Source organism: Malurus melanocephalus, unplaced genomic scaffold, assembly GCF_030028575.1.
Source record: "Malurus melanocephalus ecotype Western Australia unplaced genomic scaffold, MMel_1.1 scaffold_3, whole genome shotgun sequence".
Taxonomy (NCBI): Eukaryota; Metazoa; Chordata; class Aves; order Passeriformes; family Maluridae; genus Malurus; species Malurus melanocephalus.
In genome coordinates, this window is record NW_026623235.1 from 1,586,066 (window position 1) to 1,607,746 (window position 21,681).

Below are 21,681 nucleotides of genomic sequence, written 5' to 3' on the forward strand. Positions count from 1 at the left end.
TTTTTATTAAGGGATTGCTGAAGCAATGTAATGACAGAGGGCAGCCATACTCACAACAGTTATGACAAAATCTGAACAGCAACAAAAAAAGCCAAAAGTATCCAACAGGTAGTAAGCCTGGTGACAAATTTACAGCTTAAAATCTGTGGCTTTTACAACTCCAACCTGGCAAACAATTTTTCAGTAGAMTTCTTATAGAAAGCACTCCAACATTAAACAATAATTCATTAGTACTCTTTTAAATTTTGTATTAAGCTAGCAGTGATATTATTAGCTTAATACAGCTAGTACTTCATGAACCTTACCTAAATCCAAGATTTAAATTATGTGCAGCCCCAGTTCTGAATTCTGATATGCAGGAGAGCTAAAAATAGTTTACCCTATTTGTTCACATTCTGTAGCTCTATACCAACTGCCAAAATTATTTTTAGCACCCACATCCTGGCAGATTTAAGTCCTACTAGTATTTCTTATCTACATGCTTCAATAATCCTGTACATCAGCTACCAATTTTTCTTAATATAGCTGAAAGAAATACATCATAAGTCCACAGAAGTCACTAGATGGAAATCCTATTCTGTTAATAAACACCATCTGCTCCCTACTTTCTTTCCCCACAGCCCATTATCCATAAAGCTGTGATCATTCTTGAATTTCCAATACTTCTCCCCAACCCCTCTCAAAAACATTTCATYAGGATTGCTGAACTCCATAGCAGTACAAACACGAACACCATTTCATTGCTTATACATTGTCTAATAGTTCTGTTTTGTAATTCAGCTTTAAAATTATGTGCAGCAGTACAAACCAGATAAAGTTATATTTCATACCATTATGCTAAATATTTGCAATTTGCCTCCTGGGCATTCAGAGTTTTCACTGCATGTGTAATCTGTATATTTATTTTTTTTATTCTTTGCCATGACCAATAGGACAACACAAAGATATATATCATATTTACCTTGAATAAAGATTGCCATAAATTCTAGCAGTACTCCTCTTAACTAAGTCAATGATTTTATCAATGATGTCAGCTACCTGCTTATGGCTGTAAAATAACCCAGTGGGAACAGAAGGAAGCACTGTTCAAAGCAGAACTAGGTCCACAGAATCCCCTTTGCTGTATAGCCAAGCTGCTGCGCTGCTTTCTTTCTCAGCAGCTGTATTTCCCCTCCCGTACCATCAATGAATAAAGCTGCTTATGTATCTTAGGACAACAGGAAATGGRAAAGTGCATCTCTTCTGTTCTAAAACCAAATAACCTCATCAGGAATAAAATAAAAGGACACAGCTACACTGTGACAGCCTAAATTATCAAATAGGAGATTAAGTACAGCATTCCCRCTCCAGACATTAATACCTATACACATTGTAAAGAGCCTGAAAGCTGCTAAAAAGCCTCCATGAAAACCTCTTTAGAAAAAAACAGGCACAGAATCTGCAGACTTAGACCTTCCTCATTTCTTACTCCAACCAGCAATGCTGTGTCATTAGACAGTGATAAAATTAGCTCCAGTTTTTTTCTTAAATCCCTMAATTTTTAGTGCACCTCACCATTTTCTGTTGTCACTGTAAGTCTATTACTTTTGAGTAATCTGTTCCAGTTTTCTCTCATGAAATAATTTTTCTTCAGGAGTATTGTGCTATATAGAGAGGTATATCTATCAGATGTGCTCTTTTCCAAATAACAAAGAAGCTGAGCATGAAGAAACATGTGCATAATGGTACCAAAGATAACTCAAATATGCCACTTGATACAGAGGAAAGAAAGAGGGTGAAAGGAAGACAGAGAAGGCAAGGAGAGAAGAATGGAGGGACACAGATTGCAGACTGAGGCTTATGATATTGGTGTTTAGCAGGCCAGWGTTGATATTTGTGTAGTCTTAAGTGCACTTGGTTTGATTGGATGCAATTGCAGTGTATTACATATGGTGGCTCAGCAAAATATTTCTATTAATTATATAATTTTATATATTTTCATATAGATTTTTATTAATCTATAATATGATTAATATGTTTGTTTATATCATAAAGAAAGTCCACCACAGATTCATTGTCAACTTTCAGCCCAACTGCAAATTTGTCRAGGATGAGAAGTCAGAAAAATAGATGTTTGGAGGTTTTGTTTATTCTTTTTCTTTTTAACTAGTGAACAGTAACAGATTCCATGTAACCACCTAGCTATTTAATTTATTTCAAAGCATTTCAAAAGTAAGTGTTTTAAATGATCCAATTATGAAAGACRTGTTCCTTCTTTTTCAAATCACAACTGGATCTAATCTCTTCAGATATATGTCACTACTTCTCACCATATCCTCTCATGCCACCTCTATCATTTTTCTTTATTGCAATGAAGGGTTGTTAATGATTCCTAGCTTAAATTTCAAATTACAAATCTATAATGAAGCATTAAATTATGTGGCCTGATATTTAGGGGTACTAAGTATGCAGATATTTCATCAAGAAGCTAAGAAGCAGCTTCTGGGCAATCAAAATTTTTGAAAATTGGATACTAGGTAGAACCAGATCTTAAAATGTTGATTGCAGGGTTATACACATTCACAAAGAGTACAGGAACAGAAATGGAAATTGCCCTGATGTGATTATCATTTAAATACATCTATTCTCGCACATCAAGGAAAGATGCGTTAAATGAATATAATGTAATGCAACGAGCTTTCATTTCTTTGCTCTCTGGGTATAGAGGCAGGTAGCTTCATGTGAAGTCACAGGTATTGAAAGAAAAATTCTCTGACTGAATGAAGTTACCTTGATTCAGATCTTAAAACAGTAATCTGGCTGTGCTAAGGGAGACTCCATTGAACGTAAACTCTCGCTCCAGCCTAACTTTTTCAAATATTCTTAATTTCACAAAATAAAACATTAGTCTCGAAAAAGATTAGTCMCAAGTTCAATATAATAATTTTATGTTTTTTTTCAAAAATGCTCACTTTGTGATTGAAAGTAAAATTTCCCCAGACTTTACACTGACCTAGACATTTGAATTATATTAAGCAGCATGTTATTTTCACCTAGAAAGGAACTATGTGAGGAGTCAGTCATATGTGCAAGTCTATTGCTGATYTTCCATTTTAGGCTTAATTATTTTCTGTCATAAGATTCATAATATGTTGTCTGTTAGAATTAGCARTGCAAAATCTTTCAGCAAACTGTTTAAAAGATAGATTATACCATATATAATGAATTCAACATGCATGGGAAGCATATATTATATTGTGCATAGTTAAAAATCCATAGGAATTGCACAGTACATTTTAATAGAACAATAATGGTACAAAATGCTGCTGCTGGACAAAGTTACTGAATGCTTGAAAATTTAACAGACTGCAGAGTACTTGTAATCTGGACAAAACCATTTATTACATATGGCCTGAATTTCTGTTTTCTAAATTATCTCTTGTTTATGTGTCAGCCAGAAAAAAAAAAAAAAAAAAAAAAAAAAAAAAAAAAAAGATAGTCTGTAATCACTTCAGCTATTTTCTCTAATTACTCAAAGAACAAGAAGACTAAAAATTATTTTACATTTTTTATTTCATATCTTGATATACAGGAGGAAATTTCTATAAGAAGTAACATTCTAAATTATCGTACCTGCAGATAAACTCTATCAATGGCTGAAGACTACAGAGTGATTTACTACAGAATGATTCTGGGCTATATTTCTACAGCAGCCCTTCACTTCATTACCAAGTTTTGGACATTTTCCTAGCTATCAAAGTGTTACTCAGCTAATTCTTCAGATTAGTTTCTGTTGCAGGTGGGACTGAGCAGGGTGCAACAATGGTCTCAGAGCTTCTCCAGGCAGTTCACTCTAGCTCCTACTTTGCTGACAGAGACACTCAATGGAAACAGAAAAACTAAGTGTCTTAACACCAAATGTCTTCTAAAAAGGGTTGGGGGTGGGGGGAATCCAAAAATGAAAAAAACAATAYGCAAAATACAATAGCAAAGAAAAAGAAAAAAAACAGCAGTTTCTGTTTATATCCCATAAACACTAGTTAGAGTTCATAGTCCTGGTACCAATAGCTTTAAAAAATGAATGCATGATGTAAACCAACTCTTCAAACACTAATAAATTGAACTTGTTCATAAACAAGATACTTCCTGGAACATACATACACAATACATATATATACATGCACAATACCATGAACTTCTGGACTTCAGGAATATATTTTCCAACTCATTAACTTCAATGAATGTGTGAAAGCTACAGACAAATATGAAAACTGCAGTAGAGAAATAGCTTTATGTCTGTTCAGAGAACTGTGTCAGCACTTCTCCTATACAAACATTATCAGAAGGAATCTATCAATAAAAATTGCAGCTTCCACTATCTACAAGTAAATTCTTGACATTAATTTGAATAAACATGTGTCAGAAGGGCCATAACAATTATAATTAAGTTTTCAGAATTATTAAAGGTCATAAAATACTTGTGTCTGGATGGGAATATAGATTGTAGAATTTTAAATATTTTGTTTTGAGATATGACTCTATGTATGTGTGAAAGCAAATATTGTGACTTGGATAAGGTTGTAGATGCGTATTTGTGTACATTTCTGTGGAACGTTCCCTTTCATTATGWATAGAGACCAGAGGAATAAAAAAATTGTTTTGTTAAGAATGTCTTACCTTCATAATAAACTTTAAACCCATGAGCACTAACTGCAAAGTCACTTGTCAAGCGCAGTGAAAATACAGATTTTGTACTTGTCACAGGTGGAGGAAGATGAAATCCTGTTAACCTAAGAAACAAAAAAGCACAACTCGTGGTTAATTGTTTGGAAAATAAAACTGTGTGTGAAAAGTTGCTCTTCCAAATAGCATTTAATTGTGGAAAGGACACCTGTCTTAAAAGTATGTAGCTTACATTACTTGAAAAAATTATTTTTATATGACAATTGASTAATTAATATAAAATTTGTCTTTCATGGACACTAAACAAGATGTTATACATCACTTTGATAAAACTATATTTAGTATAAATGATAGTAAAATGTAGCTACTGGACTTTAAAAATGGTTCACCTTATCAGTAGCTAAAAAAAAGAAAACAACCAAAGAAATTACAGTCAGCAGACAATTTACACTCTTTAGGGTTATTTTCAGAAATACATTGCATTTTCTCTTTTCATAGTTAGAACAAATTCACTGTGATTTTTTTCCTTGCTTGGGGAGTTTTTGGATTTGGTTCAGTTTTTTGTTTTGCTTTTTTWAAAAAATGCAGCTRTATTAATAGTTACATAGGTGTTGAGCACACTTTAAGAAATATGTAAATTCTGATAATTTTAATGGAAGAAATGACATATATTTTTAATTTTGCTCAATGTAATAACAAACACCAGTGGTGTTTCCTGATGTTTTAATACATTTACTGCTGCTCATTCTGAAATTCAGTCTCAGTCTTCAGAAGTCGCAAATTAACTGATATGTTATGTCCTGCCATTATCAGCATTTCTAGTCTCATTAGAGGGAAGGATATAGAGTGATGAGAAGCCCAGAATTCAAAAGGTCAGGAAATTATTTGCTAAAAGAAAGTACTGTAATTGCAATATTAGCATTTACTCAAAGTTTTACTTATTTTTAGCTTTAAGACATTTGTATGAGGTCTGTATAATGTATCAGTAACTTACCATGAAGCTTATTTGTTGTGGGAATCGTAAAAAGTTCTATATTTTTCTCTGGTCACTATGTACTTAGTGTCCTTAAAAGACACTCTAAATTATTGAGTATTCTATAGATGTTTTTTTCTTAGCCAATCTTTGTGAAAAAAAGCCAAACCAAACAACAACCAAAAAAACCCCTCCTCAATACAATAGCCAATTTATGCCATTGGCTACAGCCATGAYAGGCATGAAAGTCTGATGATAATAGTACTCATATCACATAACCACAAAACTGGAAAACATGAATTTATGTTAATTTGAAAAGCTGGAGAATTATGTACAGAATATYTATGATGTAGGAAATGCATTTTTTATTTGATTGGGTGGATTTTTTTTTTTTCTGTAAATAAAAAAGGTAACAAAATGCTTACATCTCCAAAACATGCATATGCATAACTTTTTAATAATTCAATACCCATGCATTTTTTTTTCTGGTAGCTTGGTCATCAACCAATTAATACATTAATTCATTGGTAAGTATCAATACTTTAAAATAAGCTGGCCTAATGTAAAACCAAACCAATAATTGGAATAAAACTTTTTTGCATCTAACAGTAGGTTTACATGGTATCAATTTAGCTACTCAATAATTTAAAAGAATTGTGGGTATAAACCCATATCCAGCAGAGAAGAAATACACAGTTATCCCAAAGTGTTTAATTTTATAAGTAGTGCATAGGCATTGCTTAGATGAGTAGTGGATTTTAAAAATGAACACGTRTGTTACTAGCATAGTAAACATTAGAGCTCCTGATGCAAAGCAGATCATTATAAGAGCTGTTGGATACCATTTAGCTTTCAGCGGTGGGTCTTTTATAACCATCATTATGTTGCATTTAGTCAAAAAGGATAAGCTTGTTTCTTTAATTTGGTTGCTAGATTTAAAAAGACATGAAGAAATTCAGAGGTAATATTATTGGTTTAGTGGATAGAAAAGTCATTAAAATTTTTAATAAGTAAAAATTCAACATGCAAATATCACTCAGTATTTTTAGAAAGATTTGTAGAAAGAACTCTAATGTAATTCACTCTGACTGCTGAAATAAGCTAATGCTGGAGAATTATTCATCAGATACAACAGGACATTGACCTCAGAGCTTAAGTCTTATTTGTATGTTAAGCTCCACAAACTGTCACAGATGTTACCCAGAATAGTTTTTCATTGCCATTTAAAATGAAATATAGCAAGCACATCATAACTGCAGGAAAGTTGCAAAATACCTGTAAGATAATGTATGTGCATAGATCTGATTGTCACTCATTCAGATCAGTCACAACTGAATATCTAACTGAGTACTCTGGTGAAAGTAAAACTTGAGGTGGAACAATTATGCAAAACAAGCATTCATCTCGTTAAGTAGATATCATATGCATATTAAACATGTTTAAAATTTAAATTTCCTCTAGTAGCTGAGGTTTTTTTATCTACAGCAATTTTCCATTTTACATTCCATTTGCATATTTCATTCCATTTTTATCAACMTTTTTCAAATTTAAAATACTTAATGGAGCTATTCAGGTGACTCTCTACTGCTTGTTTAGAAAGTGTGAGATATTCGAAACATTGACACAGAATTGGATAGATATGACATTGCACCAACATGAGATCCATGTTTTTTTGAGGAGATGGAGGCCAGGCAGGAGCCCTTAAGGATTCTAGATATGCCTACATTTTGTGCTAGGCTCTTCAATCATTCCTTTATAGTCCTCCACTTTAGCAGGAAAAGAATTATACTAGAACAGATGTGCTTTTTTCTTTTTTTTTTTTTTTTTTTTTTTTTTTTGACTTTCTGTTTCTTTTTTCCCTTTTTGATTTTTGAATTAGATCATTTAGTGTACTCTGACTTCATTGAGAGATCCCACAAGTAACTGATACTGGCTTGAGTAGCCATGGGAAGCCATGGGAACAAAAAGGCAGTGTCTACGAAAATACACTTATTTCTGTTTCAGCTCTTAAAAAGCCAAATTTTGAATTATGAAATTCTACTTGAATATTTGATTTAGATGATGTAGTTCAGCTACAGGGYGTTATCAAACACAGAACAGTGATACAAATTTGTAACTAAATACACTGCATATGAATTAATGTATTTGTTTTGTTCTTATAGTGTGTCTAATAAGCTTGACAGGCACCTAACACCCACAAGAAATAGATATATTATGTACTAGTCCAAGATTATAGATATTTCRGGGAGTGTAGGAAAAGGTTAAGAGATATTTTTATTTATTCAAGTTATCTGCAGCAGAAAGACCAGATGCTCATCCTGAAAAACTTATTGCGCACAGAAATTCTAAAACTCCAGCAGTAAATATGGTGAAATTAAAGATGATGCATCATTTGGAGACACMATATGTATTCAGAATTAATATATTATTTGCATGCAAAATTACAATGTTTTGTAAAGTCATTTCAGTAACAGGAATTTGACAATGTTTTTGCAATCATCTTACAGTATTAGAATGGAGAACAGAAACACTCATTGCCTTAGAGCCAGAGAAAGGACATGTGAGAAATGCGATTAAATTGCTCCAAGACAGGAGAAAAAAATCATCACCATCGACTCTTTGACAAAGGATTCATCTCATTGTTGTTTTTTTTTTTGCCATAACTACTCAATGTTGCCATCTTTATCCTCCCAAGGAAAAGGTTGTTGAGGATCCAAAGGGACACCAAAAGCACCACAGACCACCAGAGAAAAGAGGTCTATTCTAGGAAGATTCTGCACAATTTTAACTGCATTTAAAAAAAAATAATTAGTTACTTTGAGTATAAAAGTTAGTAATATTTTAAGCAGATTAGTAATAAATGCTGTTAAACTCACTGTTATGTTTTTATTTATTAAGACTTGGTGAAATAATACAGATTTTATCTGAGTCCTCAGATGTCTCTAAGCAATCAGGATCCAAGTGCAGATAGTTTCTTGATGTACAAATAAAGTGACTAAAGGATGTCTTTTTCCAGATGAAAGACTAGTTCTGAAGGAATGTGTCTTATGTGTTTTCTGACTCCATCCTAATTTATTTTTTCATTAATGGAAAATGTCAAATGGAGTCTGCAACAAAACATTGTCTTATATACACAGGAATTTTTAAATATTCCATCACCATAAATTCAAATAATTCAATTCTAAGCATTAGTAATTATGTTTGAATCTATATGAAAATATATAGTAATATTTTTTGTGTTCGTAAGTGATTGAAAATGACATAATTATTTTCTTTCAAACATGTAATTTGCATAGTGTCACCATATTTATTCCTCTTGCAGGTTACTATATTCCTTCACATGCTATAGATTCAATAAAATAAGACACCTTCATTAAACAGTTGAACCTGTCTTGATTTTTAAAGTATATTTTAAAGACTACTACTCCAAAAGCAATTATAATCTATTTTAATCTCTCCCACTGTCTTTTTTCAATCAYATATGACATCATTTTAAATGAAAAATCTCTTAGATTTGTAGTTTCCAAGACTTTAGAGTTCTAACTGGAAATTTCTGAAGTTTGATCAATCACTAGTTCTCTGTTTTTACTGTGGTCCTWGTGATATAACTTTAATCTTATATCACATGAACTTTAAGCTGCATGCTGAACTTTAAACTCATCAGATCAGCTCCCAGCTCCAGGATCAAAATAGACCAATCACTTCATAATTACAAAGTTAAAATTATGGAAAGCAATCTTGATTAGTCATACAAAAGTGCTCCTCGGTAAATTGTTTACTTGAGACTGTGATGGGATAAATAAGATGACTTTTATCTTTGCTTGTGGATCTTAGATATTTGCTGTTTGACAAAGCATTGAATAAACTTTTAAGTATGTAATTTTTAAAATGTATTTTTAACAGCTCATTTTATTCTTTTGTTTGTTTTCAGGCTCACAAGATTCTAGCTTTTCTACACTGTGTTAGTGATTTCCAAAGAAAATACCATTCCTCTAGATATTCCACCTTGGATTGGATTGTATCTGAAGAAATTCACTAAAAAGACTTTCTAATTAAATAGCAGTCTCACTTGATCTCAATAAATTTTTGATTATATCTCAGAAATTTTACAGCAGGAAGAGTTTTAGTCTAATCTGAAATGTGCACAAAATGTTTGTCCCTAATTTATGTAAAAGGATGCAGGAACATAAAACATGTTAACATGTCAACTTATTGTAACTTTGACTGTAAAATTAAAAAGTGTGTCAAAGCCCATACATTCTCACTTTTAGTTTGATCTCCAAAGAATTGTTTATTCTTAATGTCAAAAGGAGAAGATGGATTCYGAAAAAGAACATGCATAATAAGCAAAATGMCAAGTATAAAAGAAAAAAAKATAAAACAAAGTTTTGTATACCTTCATTGAGAATCTTCCCCACAAATGAAGACAAACTTTCCAAATACAACATTAATTTTATTCCATATTTAACTGTTTACAGGAAACTGAAATATCTGATATTTTCAAAGAACTGGTAAAATATTTCTAATTACATTTTTTCCTTTTTCATGAGTGTAACTTTTCTATTTCTTCCACTATCAATTTTGGCCTTAATTATACATATTTAAGTTGATAATCTTCAGAGAATATTATCCTCAAAATCCTTGACACATATACGAATGAACCTGCATCACCAGTGGATTTGTCCCATTAAGCTAACTATAATCCTTCTACCAGTCATTTTATTTGCTGTTATGCCCAGTAACTTGTTACCTGTTATTTATGCAGACAGTACCAGTCAATACTTAGCAAATAAATATATCTTAAACTTAGTCAGGTATTGTTGGGCTTGGTCTTGTTGGACCACATGCTAATGAATTCATTATTAGCTGYTGGAGTCCTGTCTGTGTGGTTTTGTATTCATATACACTTCTATTAATCTTCTAAGTATCAGATGATTAGATTTAACATCTGACTAGCCTGATGCTACACTGATTCAATTTCATATTTAGTGAGATCTTTTGCCTGCCAGATACTTGTTTAACATTTTCTCACTAGCTCTAATTATTAAAAAAAAAAAAAAAAAAAAAAAATTCCTCAGCAGAAGGGTTTGCTTATTTGCATTTTCTGAGATAAAAGCATGATCTTCTCACCCAATTTGCTGCTGCATTTGTTGTGATCAGCATCTACTCAACTAAAATAACAACCTTCTTCAGTATTTTTTTCTAGACACAATTTTGTTTTCATTTAATTCTCATCAAATATTTGGTACTGASGACCCAATCCCCTTATTTTTACATGTCATAGCATTTTTTTATTTTCAGTGCTGAGATATAAAGAGAAGATGTGATTGCTTAATTAAGTGTGGATTTTAAATGTTCAGTGTAYCCAATTTGACATCCCATATTTTGGTTGTTAGTTTTTTTGGTTGCCCMCTTTCATGGGAATATAAAATCTAGCATCTGTTTCTCTTTCAGTCTGTTCTGTGATCTTTTTTTCTGTGTCACTTCCATAAAAATTCATCAGACATGTAAGCATCTGTGCTGATTTTGACTGGGGTAGAGTTAATTCTCTTCACRCTGATTAATATGGGTTATGRTTTGTATTTGTGCTGAAAACAGTGTTGATAATAAGGGGATGCTTTTGTTCTTGCTGGGCAGTGCCTTTGCTGTTTCCCATATTGCAATGCTGGAGAGGGGGCTGGAGGTGGATGGGAAGTTGGGAGGAGACACAGCCAGGACAGCTGACTCCAAATGACCCAAGGGATATCCCAAACCACTCGGTGTCATGCTCATTATGTGAAGCTGGAGAAGAAGAAGGAAGGAGAGAGRTTTGGAATGATGGTGTTTGTCTTCCCAAATCACTGTTSTTCCTGATGGGGCCCTGCTCTCCTGGAGGTGGCTGAACACATGGGAGGTGGTGAATTAATTCCTTGTTTGGCTTTGTTTATGTGCGTGGCTTTGACTTTTCCTATTAAACTGTCTTTGTCTCAATCTATGAGTTTTATCCCTTTTTCCTCCCATTTCTCTTCCCGCTGGTCAGGGAGTGAGGGGGTGGCTGTGTGGTGCTTTGTTGTCAGCTGGGGCTAAACCACAACAGCCTCTCTGATCTCTAAACAGCAAACTGAGCATCTACCAGTAGGAAGTTTCAAAAGCTCTAAAAGCTATTTAAATAGTGACAGCAGTCAGCCGTGAATGGCAGTCAACAGAAATGCTAGGAAAGGCAAGGTAGTATGCTTTTAAAAATTATGCATTTCGCTGCCAAAATCTTTGGTGATACAAAATATCTTCTATGTCATTATATACATTATTTAAACATCAACAATGCTTTTAAGTATATGAAAGSGTAACAAAATAAATTATTTTCAAAGGTAAAGTCACCTACAGCTGTTAACTACAAATATCTTTGCTTCTGAATAAAACCATGCACCTTTTAAGTCATCCAGAAAATATGCTTCTCCTCCTTCTTGGATGCTGAACAGTCAATATTCCAYACACAAAGGCATACAGATCATTCAGTTTGAAGTACATCTCAAGATATTGGATTTCTATATCAAATTCCACAGCCTAGTGCTTGAGGCGCAGTCCTAATCTTTTTAGCATTTTTTACTGTCTCCATATCCACTGCAAAGTAGCATGAATGCCACAAAAGAAAGGAGATTTTTTCACTCCTATTACAGTCTTTGCTTGCAGGTCACCAAAATTACATTAATCATAACAAATAAATAAATAGAAAAATTTTAATTTCAAAATATGAAAAAATACATTTGAAAGTTACCATAAAAAGATTGCTTGGTTATAAAGAATACTTATTTCRCAGCACTAAATAACAGGATAACAAACAAAGCAGGGGTAGGCCTGAGGTCAAACCGGSTTGTTCAGGGCTTTATATTGTTAAATTCTGAAAATCTCCAAGAAAGGAGGTGTCTCAGCCTTCTGGGCAGTCAGACCCAGTCCTTAACTGTTCATGAGACACACTGTGTCAGATTCAAATGATTCTGTGTGATAACAGCCGCTGTCCAAGTAACAAACCTAAGTTATCACAAACACCACAGGAGAGAGGACTCTGCAATTCTAACACCCTTACTCTGATAGCACACACCAAAGCTGGAAAGTGCTGYTCTTCCAGGGGAGGAACAGGTCCAAAGAATTGGATATCAGGAGCCAAGCTTTTTAAAAAACCTTAATCTCTGCAGAGAGRCAGCTCTTTTTCACAGTCCTGAAGATAAATAAAGTCACAGAAGCACAGAAAGCATTGGGCTGTAAGGCACCATCAGTCCAAGTCCTTTGTGACAAGCAGGGACATATTTAAGTAGACGATGCTGCACAGAGCCCCCTCCAACCTTACCTTGAATATTTCCAGGGATGAGATATCTAACACCTCTCTGGGCAACATGGCCCACTTAAGTGGGTGTCTTAACACCCTCACTGTAAAAACTTTTTTCATTATATCCAGTCTGAATTTAACCTCTTTTAGTTTAAAATCATTAACCTTTGTCCTATCACTACCGGACCTACTGAAAGTATGTTCCCATCTTTCTTAAGACCACAATAAGGTATCCCTAGGACCGATAGCTGAGGGAAAAAAAACCAAATCTCTGTTAGTACTACCACTAATCATTAATTGTATAAGTTTTACAAGAGTATTTCTACATCAAGTACATGTTAAAAATGCATCCAACACTGCATTATTTGCCAGTTGATGGAAATTATTGTCCCACGTTATTCTGCACTGATGTGGCCTCAGCTCGAGTGCCATGTGCAGTTTTGGGGGCCACAATATAAGAGGAATACAAAGCTATTAGAGAGCAGCTAAAGGAGGGAAGGAAAAATCATGAAGGGCCTTGAGGAGAAGCTGTGTGAGGAGTGGTGAGGTGACTTGGTCACCTTCTTGGAGAAGAGGAAACTGAGGTGAGACCTCATTGCAGTCACAACTTCCTTGTGATGGGAAGAGGAGGTACAGGCACTGATCTCTTCTCTGTGGTGACCAGTGACAGGAACCAAGGGAACACAAAGATTCTATGATTCTACATGTGCACAAAAGCACCCTACTTTCCTTACAGTATATGTTTGGGGTATGTTTTCTGAGTTTCTTAAATTTATCATCTTTTCTACATAGAAGAATGAAAAGAAAAGAAGTTTTGCATTTAAAAGAAAAATATTTTAAAATTAGTACACCACATTTCTTAGAGCAAAATAGCGCTATTTATATCTTATATAAGAATTTAAGTTTTTGAAGGTTTGATAATTCTATATCTAATCTGACAGATAACATCAACAACATTTCCATGATTATGTCTGTTTGATGATTCYACTAACTGCAAGAGTAAAACTAATCTCCCATTAACTTTTCAGTGTCTTGGTCTTTTCTCACATCCATATTCTATGCAGCCACGCCTGTTTGAACTTTGAGCAGAAAAGACCATATCCTAATAACAAGTTCCAAGAATGTCAAGAGCTAAAAAGTCACCAAACATTAGTAGCTAATCCAAGTGAGGATCAATGAAACTCCAAACAAATTCTGATTATTTGGATCACTCAATCACTCATGATGGCGATTAAGTCACCCACTTACACTCACACTTATTAATTAAATTGAAAAGTGTCAAACTAAAACCAATAAGATGAAGTTCAATTACCTTGTTGAACTAGCTCTTTAATTAATCCAAAGATTTAAAGGGATCCAGAAAGGGATTGGACACATAACTAATAAATAAATTCAGAGTTCAGCAATATATCACCGACCGAATTGCTAAAGCTTTAGGAGGGATGTGAAAATCTCATGAATCAAGAAATCAATCAATTTGCAGGCAGTGAATTAAACTGAAGCTCTATAATATGTCAATTTCAGTGCATTGGGCTCAGGTGCCAAGGTTTTGGCAGTGGGGAAGGCTCTGTTAGGAGAGGCCAGGGTTTGCTGTGCACTGGACACAACTGGCTCCAGMCAGCTCCCATGGACYCACTGCAAATCACACCCCAGCCCAYCAACAAAACYGGTGGTGCCTCCCTGAAAGCACATTTAGGAAGGGGTAGAATGTTGCACAAGCAGAGAGGGCTGAGGAAAAAAGTGTGAAAAACAGACCTGWGAGCACCAGTGTCAGAGAAGGACGAGGTGGTGCTCCAGGAGCTGTCGCAGAGATTYCCCTGCAGCCCATGGAGGACTGTGCTAAAGAATAGGGGGTCCTTCAGCCTGTAAAGGACCCCACACAAGATCAGGTGGATATTCCCTGAAGTAACTGCAGCCCGTGGAAGACTCAGGCTGGAATARGAAAAGTGTGAGGAAAAAGAAGCAGCAGAAATATATTGCTATAGAGTAACTGAAACTGTGCATTCACCATCTCTTCTGTTCTGCTCAGGGAAGGGGGAATAAATGAAGCTGAGGCTGARAAGAAAATGGTGAGAATGTAGGGAATATGTTTTAGGTTATGTCTTTGTTTCTCGCCATCCAGGTCTCTTTTTAATTGGCAATTAATTAAATTAATTTTTCCCAATTCATGTATTTTTATCCCTTTGACCATGTTCTGGTTTTTTTTTTTTTTTTTTTTTTTTTTTCTGGAATAGAGCTAATTAATTCTATCCCAGCTGAAACCAAGAGAGTAATTGGGAACTGATCTCAACATCTTTATCTTGACCCAGGAGTTTTTTCATTTTAGTTTCTCTTACTGTCCTGTTGTTGAGGAGGAGTGATGGAGGGGCTGGTGGGCATCTTGCAGCCAGCCAAAGCCAACCCAGCACAACCTCTACTGCTCTTTCTTATGCACCAATTCAGAAAAAAAAAAAAATCTTTTAAATCTCAGGAGTGTGTTGCAAAGGGATAACACTTATCTACTGAGCAATGGGCAATTAAGTTTGAATCTCTTTAGGGTTTGTGTTTTTGGATGTGCTTGTGTCCATTCATGTGTACATGTTACAAAGTTAATAAAGGTTTTGAAATGCAGTTGAGAGTACTGCAAGGCTGAACTGCAATATCCTGGTAAAATTCAGCTGATCTTTGGTCTTTCAAATTTCCTTCTAAAGAAGCAGTTACTTACCCATCAAAACCGGAAGAAAGTTAGAAATGTAAAGGTTTCCTTAAAAGTATTCCAATTAAAATTTGAGTAGGAGTAACTCCTACAATTTTTATATATCAATTCAATTAGTTTAAAATAAGTAAACAGGATTTGTTTTAATAGTCTATAAAACAAAGAAAACTCAGTTGAGTAGAAGTGGCCAACTAGGTTCAAGTTTTACTCTTCATTGAAAATGGTAATAAAAATATCTTATACTTTATTAAAAAATTCATTAACAAATTGACATATGATTTATGAACTAATTTATTTTTGCCAAATTATATTTTTTTCCTGTCAAAATGCCAAACTGCTCATGCAATCYATTATTTTAAAATAATGATCATAGGTCAAGGCTGAACATTGTTAATTGAACAGCTGCTTTGAACAAAACAATAAAGTACTCATCACGTTCTGGTGTGATCATTATATTCTGTATAAAACATGTTTCTAAAAACTGCCATCACCCATTATCAGTATAAAACTTTTATTAAACAACTCTCYACTTTTTTCTAGCATCAGAAATTAAACAGATTTTGTAAATAATTATCTCTCCTAAAGTAGTCAATTTTTTTAAAAGACATAAAAATTTCAGTAAGAACTTCAAATGATAATAAAAACCAGATATTGCACTACCGTACAAATAGTCTTTAAAAACCTAGTGTGGTGTGGATTTGCCTGCTACTTGTAGAGAAAAACCGATGAGAACAAAACATATCAAAACAATAACATTTAGAACACTTGAAAACATCCTAAGTCCTTAAAGTAACTAGAATTAAAAAAAAAATAAAAAAAAAAAAAATCAAGCAGGCATATTTTTATCCTCAAGCAGGTGGGTCATTGTGACAATATTATTGTCCTCATCTTGAACCTGGGTGAAGATCTACACTACATTTTAGCAGTTCTTGGAGCTTTCAAAGCACCRAAGGAGAGGAACTTGCTCCTTCCAAATTTCCAGTGTTCTGACATTGACTTCACACTGGTTCTATTCATTTGCACCCTTCTCTCTGAATTTATTTAACCACCCCGATGAAGAACTAATGCTTTAAAAAGAAACCCAAATCAATTCAGTTAGCAAAGGGAAGCATATCTGCTAAGTGACATGCCAGATTAGTGCCAAAGCCAATGGAAAAAAGAGAAGGATCACACAGCTCAAGTCAGACGAACATGGGAAATGGATTTGCTTCTGTRAGTGACAACAAGCTTTTAGATGAGTTGGACTGTCTTTTGTAACTTTTCCTTAATGTGTGAAAATAGCACAATATGGAAAGGAGAGATGCCATATTTTGCTTATCACCATTGTAGGTGCCAGGAACTTCCAGAACAGCTTCAACTTATCCTAAATATTCTGTTTCATTTTGGAATTCATCCATGAGCAAAAGGCTTGTGACATTATCACCACACATGTTATTTCTGTTCTAGTATAGGGATAAATTTGTAGTAGCATGGCATGTGAAAGAGGACAAACCATATGCATGTATTTAAGAATCTATGATTTTAATATGAAAAACTCAGTCTTTTAATACTGAGTAATGGCAACAAATAGAATAAAACCAGCTGATTCTTCAGCTAATTTAGCTGCAATAGCTAAAACAGACAAACAGATGAAAAACCCCATGGACTTTATCTCATTCATRTTCTTCCAGAAAACTTTCACTCTGAGTCAAAACCAACTTTGTTTTCTCATGGACCCCTGTTCACTCTAAAGAAGAACATATAAGCAGAATATGCAGGAAAGAGCAAGTGATGGAAGATGCTGGAATAAAGGTATCTCTCCTCCAWTACTGGGAATGCCTATCTTTCCACTTGGAGGTTTGGAGCATATGGCATTTCAAGGAAGAGCCTAAGTCACTGCAGTAAAACATAAATATTAATAAAGATTTTCTTTTTGTACACTGYGGTGAGAAGTTAAGCTCTGAATTTCCGATATCCATTCTGAAATCCCCTTGGGGTTGGGGTGGGTACAGAGGCCACAAAACAGACAATCAAATTAAACAGAAAGTAGAAGATAAGAAAACCAGGATATAATGGAAAATATTTTACATATACAGATCTAAAATTCTAGAAAAGACAGACCTAGGAAAAATGTTATGGTACCTGAGGTCCTTTTTATCCCATCAAAACATAAATGTGATCCTATAATGGTCTTTAAAAACCCAGAGAAATAAAGGGTTCCAAATGAATGTATCTATTACATAAACACAGTTTATATATTATATAAACATAAATAACATAAACATGTAATTTTCAGTCTCATGGCAGGTAAATAATTAATTCTATATTCATTACTACGTATGAAATGCCATAGCAAAAATTATAGCAGGAAATGAAAAGCATTTTTTAGGAAAAGGATGCTTGAGTTTGAAATAGAAGATAAGGTCCCACTTCCAATGAAAAAAATCTAAATTAAACATTTTGACTTGGAAAATATGAATATTATAACAGAAGTGTATCAGGTACCTTACTCAAACCTCCACTTTTCATAATCTTCTAGTAACTGATCTAACAAAGAAGAAATATCTCCAAAATTAACAAAGAAATACCACGTTAATTTCAAAAAGAGTTTTTCAAATATTCTCTTACTTTTGCTGAAATAGAAGGGTAAGAAAATGCAACTTGTGTTTGCCTCTGTATTTAGGATTGGTTAATAGCTATGTGCACATAAAATGTGCATTTGTAAATAGGCATTGGATTGACAGGTCTGCAACTAGCATTTGCCTTTCAATTAATTTTAAATAAAAATAAATTTGTAATGGAAATATGGGTCCCCTTAACTGAGCTATTTTGCAATCATCAAAGGATAGGTTAGTCTGTGTTATCTTGCTTCCATATCAGAGCCATGTTGACATTAACAGAATCAGATATTGGAGTAAACAAGACTTTTAAAGGAAATAATCATTACTGCAGACAGGATATCTCACAAAAAAGAGGATGAGTTGACTCCATCCCCACATTTCATAGCAACATAAGGAATTAGAGTTGTTACTTTTTACTACTGTAATTGATAATTTAAAAGAAAAAAAAAAAAAAAGCCTGTGTGGGAAGTTTCAAACATTTTCTTTTTCCTTGTGTTTTAGGGATATATGCTTTACAAAAATGTTAGATAAAATTTCTTCAAACCATTGAGTCACACAATACAAAGTGTGAGATCAGTTCCAAAATATTCTTCAGACACAGTCCATTTAACAGGACACAGAGTGAATTGGGTTTTTTAGAACATGCAAAGTTGATCTTGCTTGAACCTGTCTTGAAATTTTACCTTTGAATTCAATACCAAGAATAACTGGACACTAGGGTAAATACTGATCTGAAAAAACCCACTTTCTTTAAGAAAACACATTTTATTAAAAAAAAAAAAAMAAAAAAAAACAACCAAACCTAAAGCACAATAAATAAAAATGCTTGTGTGCTGAAGGTTATAATTATTTATTTTTTTAAAAGCAACTCATGTTTTTGATTTGATTTCTTTGTGGCTTACTATCAGTTGAAAAATTTGTTACAGCTGCACTTCATAAATCAGTCTCAAGAACCACTTCCATAAATGTCTGGATCACATTACAATAATAATGWAACCTGCTGTTACAGCATGTTGATCAATAACTTAGTGCAGTTATAAAYGGCAAAATGTTTAAACAGAAAAATCAATGTCCTATAATAGACTGGGGAAAAACCCAAACAAACCAGATTTAATTTCCCCAGACAACCATCAAGAAAACCTTAGATACAGAAAGATTAAACCTACTTCATCCAAAACACAGGGCAAGAGGAGAGGTTTTTAAAACCTCCATATAACATTGAACAATCATGTCAAATGCAATTCCAAGTTTCGATATATCCAAAGCTGAAAGCCTAGCAGCATATTGCTAATTACAGGTGCAAATACTATGATAGAAATGGAAGCTTTAGTGTAGAGCTTTTGCAGTTGAGGGATTTTTGTAATTTTGTAATTTTAACAATTTTTTAAAAAAATTATGTTCAAAAAACTTTGTTCAAAGATGGAACTAAAAATAGGAAATGGTTAAGTAAAAAAAAAAAAAAAAGAAACTGAGATGATGATTATTTAGGATGGTCTTAGAAAGGTAAGATAGAGATGGATAAAACAATTTTACAGCGGAGTGTGCAATGGAATGGAATGAGAGATAAATTGTAGAAAATATCTTGACAGTGAAAGTAATATTATGAAAGTGGAAGTTGCAAATATATTCAGTACTTACTTTYTCATGCAAAGCCCTAGTTAAATTGCTAGTTTTCCATTTTAACTTCAGAAGAGCAAGATATCTCCATATAACTTTTTTTTACTTCTCTTGATTTCAGCCACAATTGTAGAATTTATAATACACATCCTGATAATACAACTTAYTTATATCCATAATATCTATATGTAGAAACATAATTTTTTTTTAATAATACTTTCTATAGTCTTTAATTTGGGAAAAAAAGGTCAAACTATTTACCTAGCATATAATATAATTTTTCATATTTCTTTGTATTTTTTTTCCAGCCAAGAGGTTTAGTTGATTTTTCTTTTGTGTGTGTGTGTGCACACACATGGAGGATTTTGTGATGCTTTTACATTTTAAATATTTTTTAAATTCTATGTTTAAATATATTTTCACTTCCAATATTCATTTGAAATCACAAAGGAAATAAAAATAATTAATAGAAATCATTATAACCATGATTTTTTTCGCATAGTCTGGTATAAACTGTTTACAATGGAACTGGCCAAGAATATTCTTTAAATTATCAATATTCAAATGGCTGTGAAATAAATTACCTTGATTAGCATGTCACTGTGCTTTTTTCATCCAGGCCCTGTTTGTAATGTTGGATTATTAAGTAACGTAATATGTAATGAAGGCAGTAATCTAAGAAGTTACTTAGCTTCAAATTAGGAAAAAAMMCCAAACATTAATTTGACTTAATTCCAGATTTTGYCATGGTAGAAAATGTGTGTAAGTGGTTTCTACTTGAAAATTATGTTCTTTCATATTTACTGTTTCCTTCAAACTAAATGAATCTTTTGGAATTTATGGACTACTACTTTCTAAATGACAACTGAAATACTGCAGTATATGAAAATTTACAGTAGAGAAATAGCCTAAAAATACAGCTGTTGTCACCATTCAGAATGATGGCATTTTTATGTGTGTTCCCTTTGGGATATGTACGTCTGCTAAGCCATTTACAGCATCCTATCTCCACAACATTCCTCARTTTTGTATTTATCATTTATTAGTTAGATATCGTACTAGGCCCTTGTCATTTCACTTCATCCAGCACCCAATATTCCACCCAAAAATACAAGCTCAATTCTTTGTACATATGTGCTGGTTACTCTAGAGAAGCTCTCTCATCAACAACTTTAACAACCTTGTAAAAAACTGTTAGAGAAATGTCCACCTGCAGACTWTAGCAATAGAAGACTTTATTGTTTTCTTTCAGACCACTGTGAAGAATGAAGAGCATTTGGCAAGAAAAGATTCTTCTTTTATAGTATTAGAAAATCACAGTTAAACTTAGTCTACTTATATAATTTTTTGTATGTTGGATATATGGAAAGTGACTTTAAGCTGTCAGCAAGAAAAGCAAATCTATTTTACCTCAGAGGAACTTCCAATATTGTTTAAAACTGGATAAAACACACATTCATTTTTGTGCACAACTTGTTTAATAAGGCAGCAACAMTTAACAAGCAAAATTGCCTCAGTCCTTTGTATATATGCTACAGATRTATAGAACCTAAGTTTCTTACACACCTTGAAAACTAGATGTGTAGAATGTTTTACGATGCAAAATGGAAACATATTGGACCATATAAGTAAAGTGTATAAATTCATGACTGAATTTGTAAATACTAATGAAAATACAGTTCTGCATAACTATCTGTGTTGCTGCATTTAGATSTTAAAGGCTTGCACTGACTGCAGAAGCACTGACATCTGATTTAATTTTTTTATGCTACTAACCCTTAGGAAGGACCTCTGGTTACTTTTTTGTGGTTTTTTTGTTTGGTTTTTTTTT

At 33.4% G+C, this 21,681-nt stretch overlaps 1 protein-coding gene across 3 annotated transcripts in view; it reads right to left on the minus strand.

Annotated features, from left to right (window-relative positions):
- Positions 1–21,681, minus strand: part of CSMD3 (CUB and Sushi multiple domains 3) — a 575,335-nt gene that overhangs the window by 465,087 nt on the left and 88,567 nt on the right. For all 3 annotated transcript variants that reach the window (XM_057367689.1, XM_057367683.1, XM_057367675.1), the window contains exon 3: positions 4,657–4,769. In XM_057367689.1, coding sequence (XP_057223672.1) covers positions 4,657–4,769 — 113 coding nt within the window. The remainder of the gene's footprint in view (positions 1–4,656; positions 4,770–21,681) is intronic.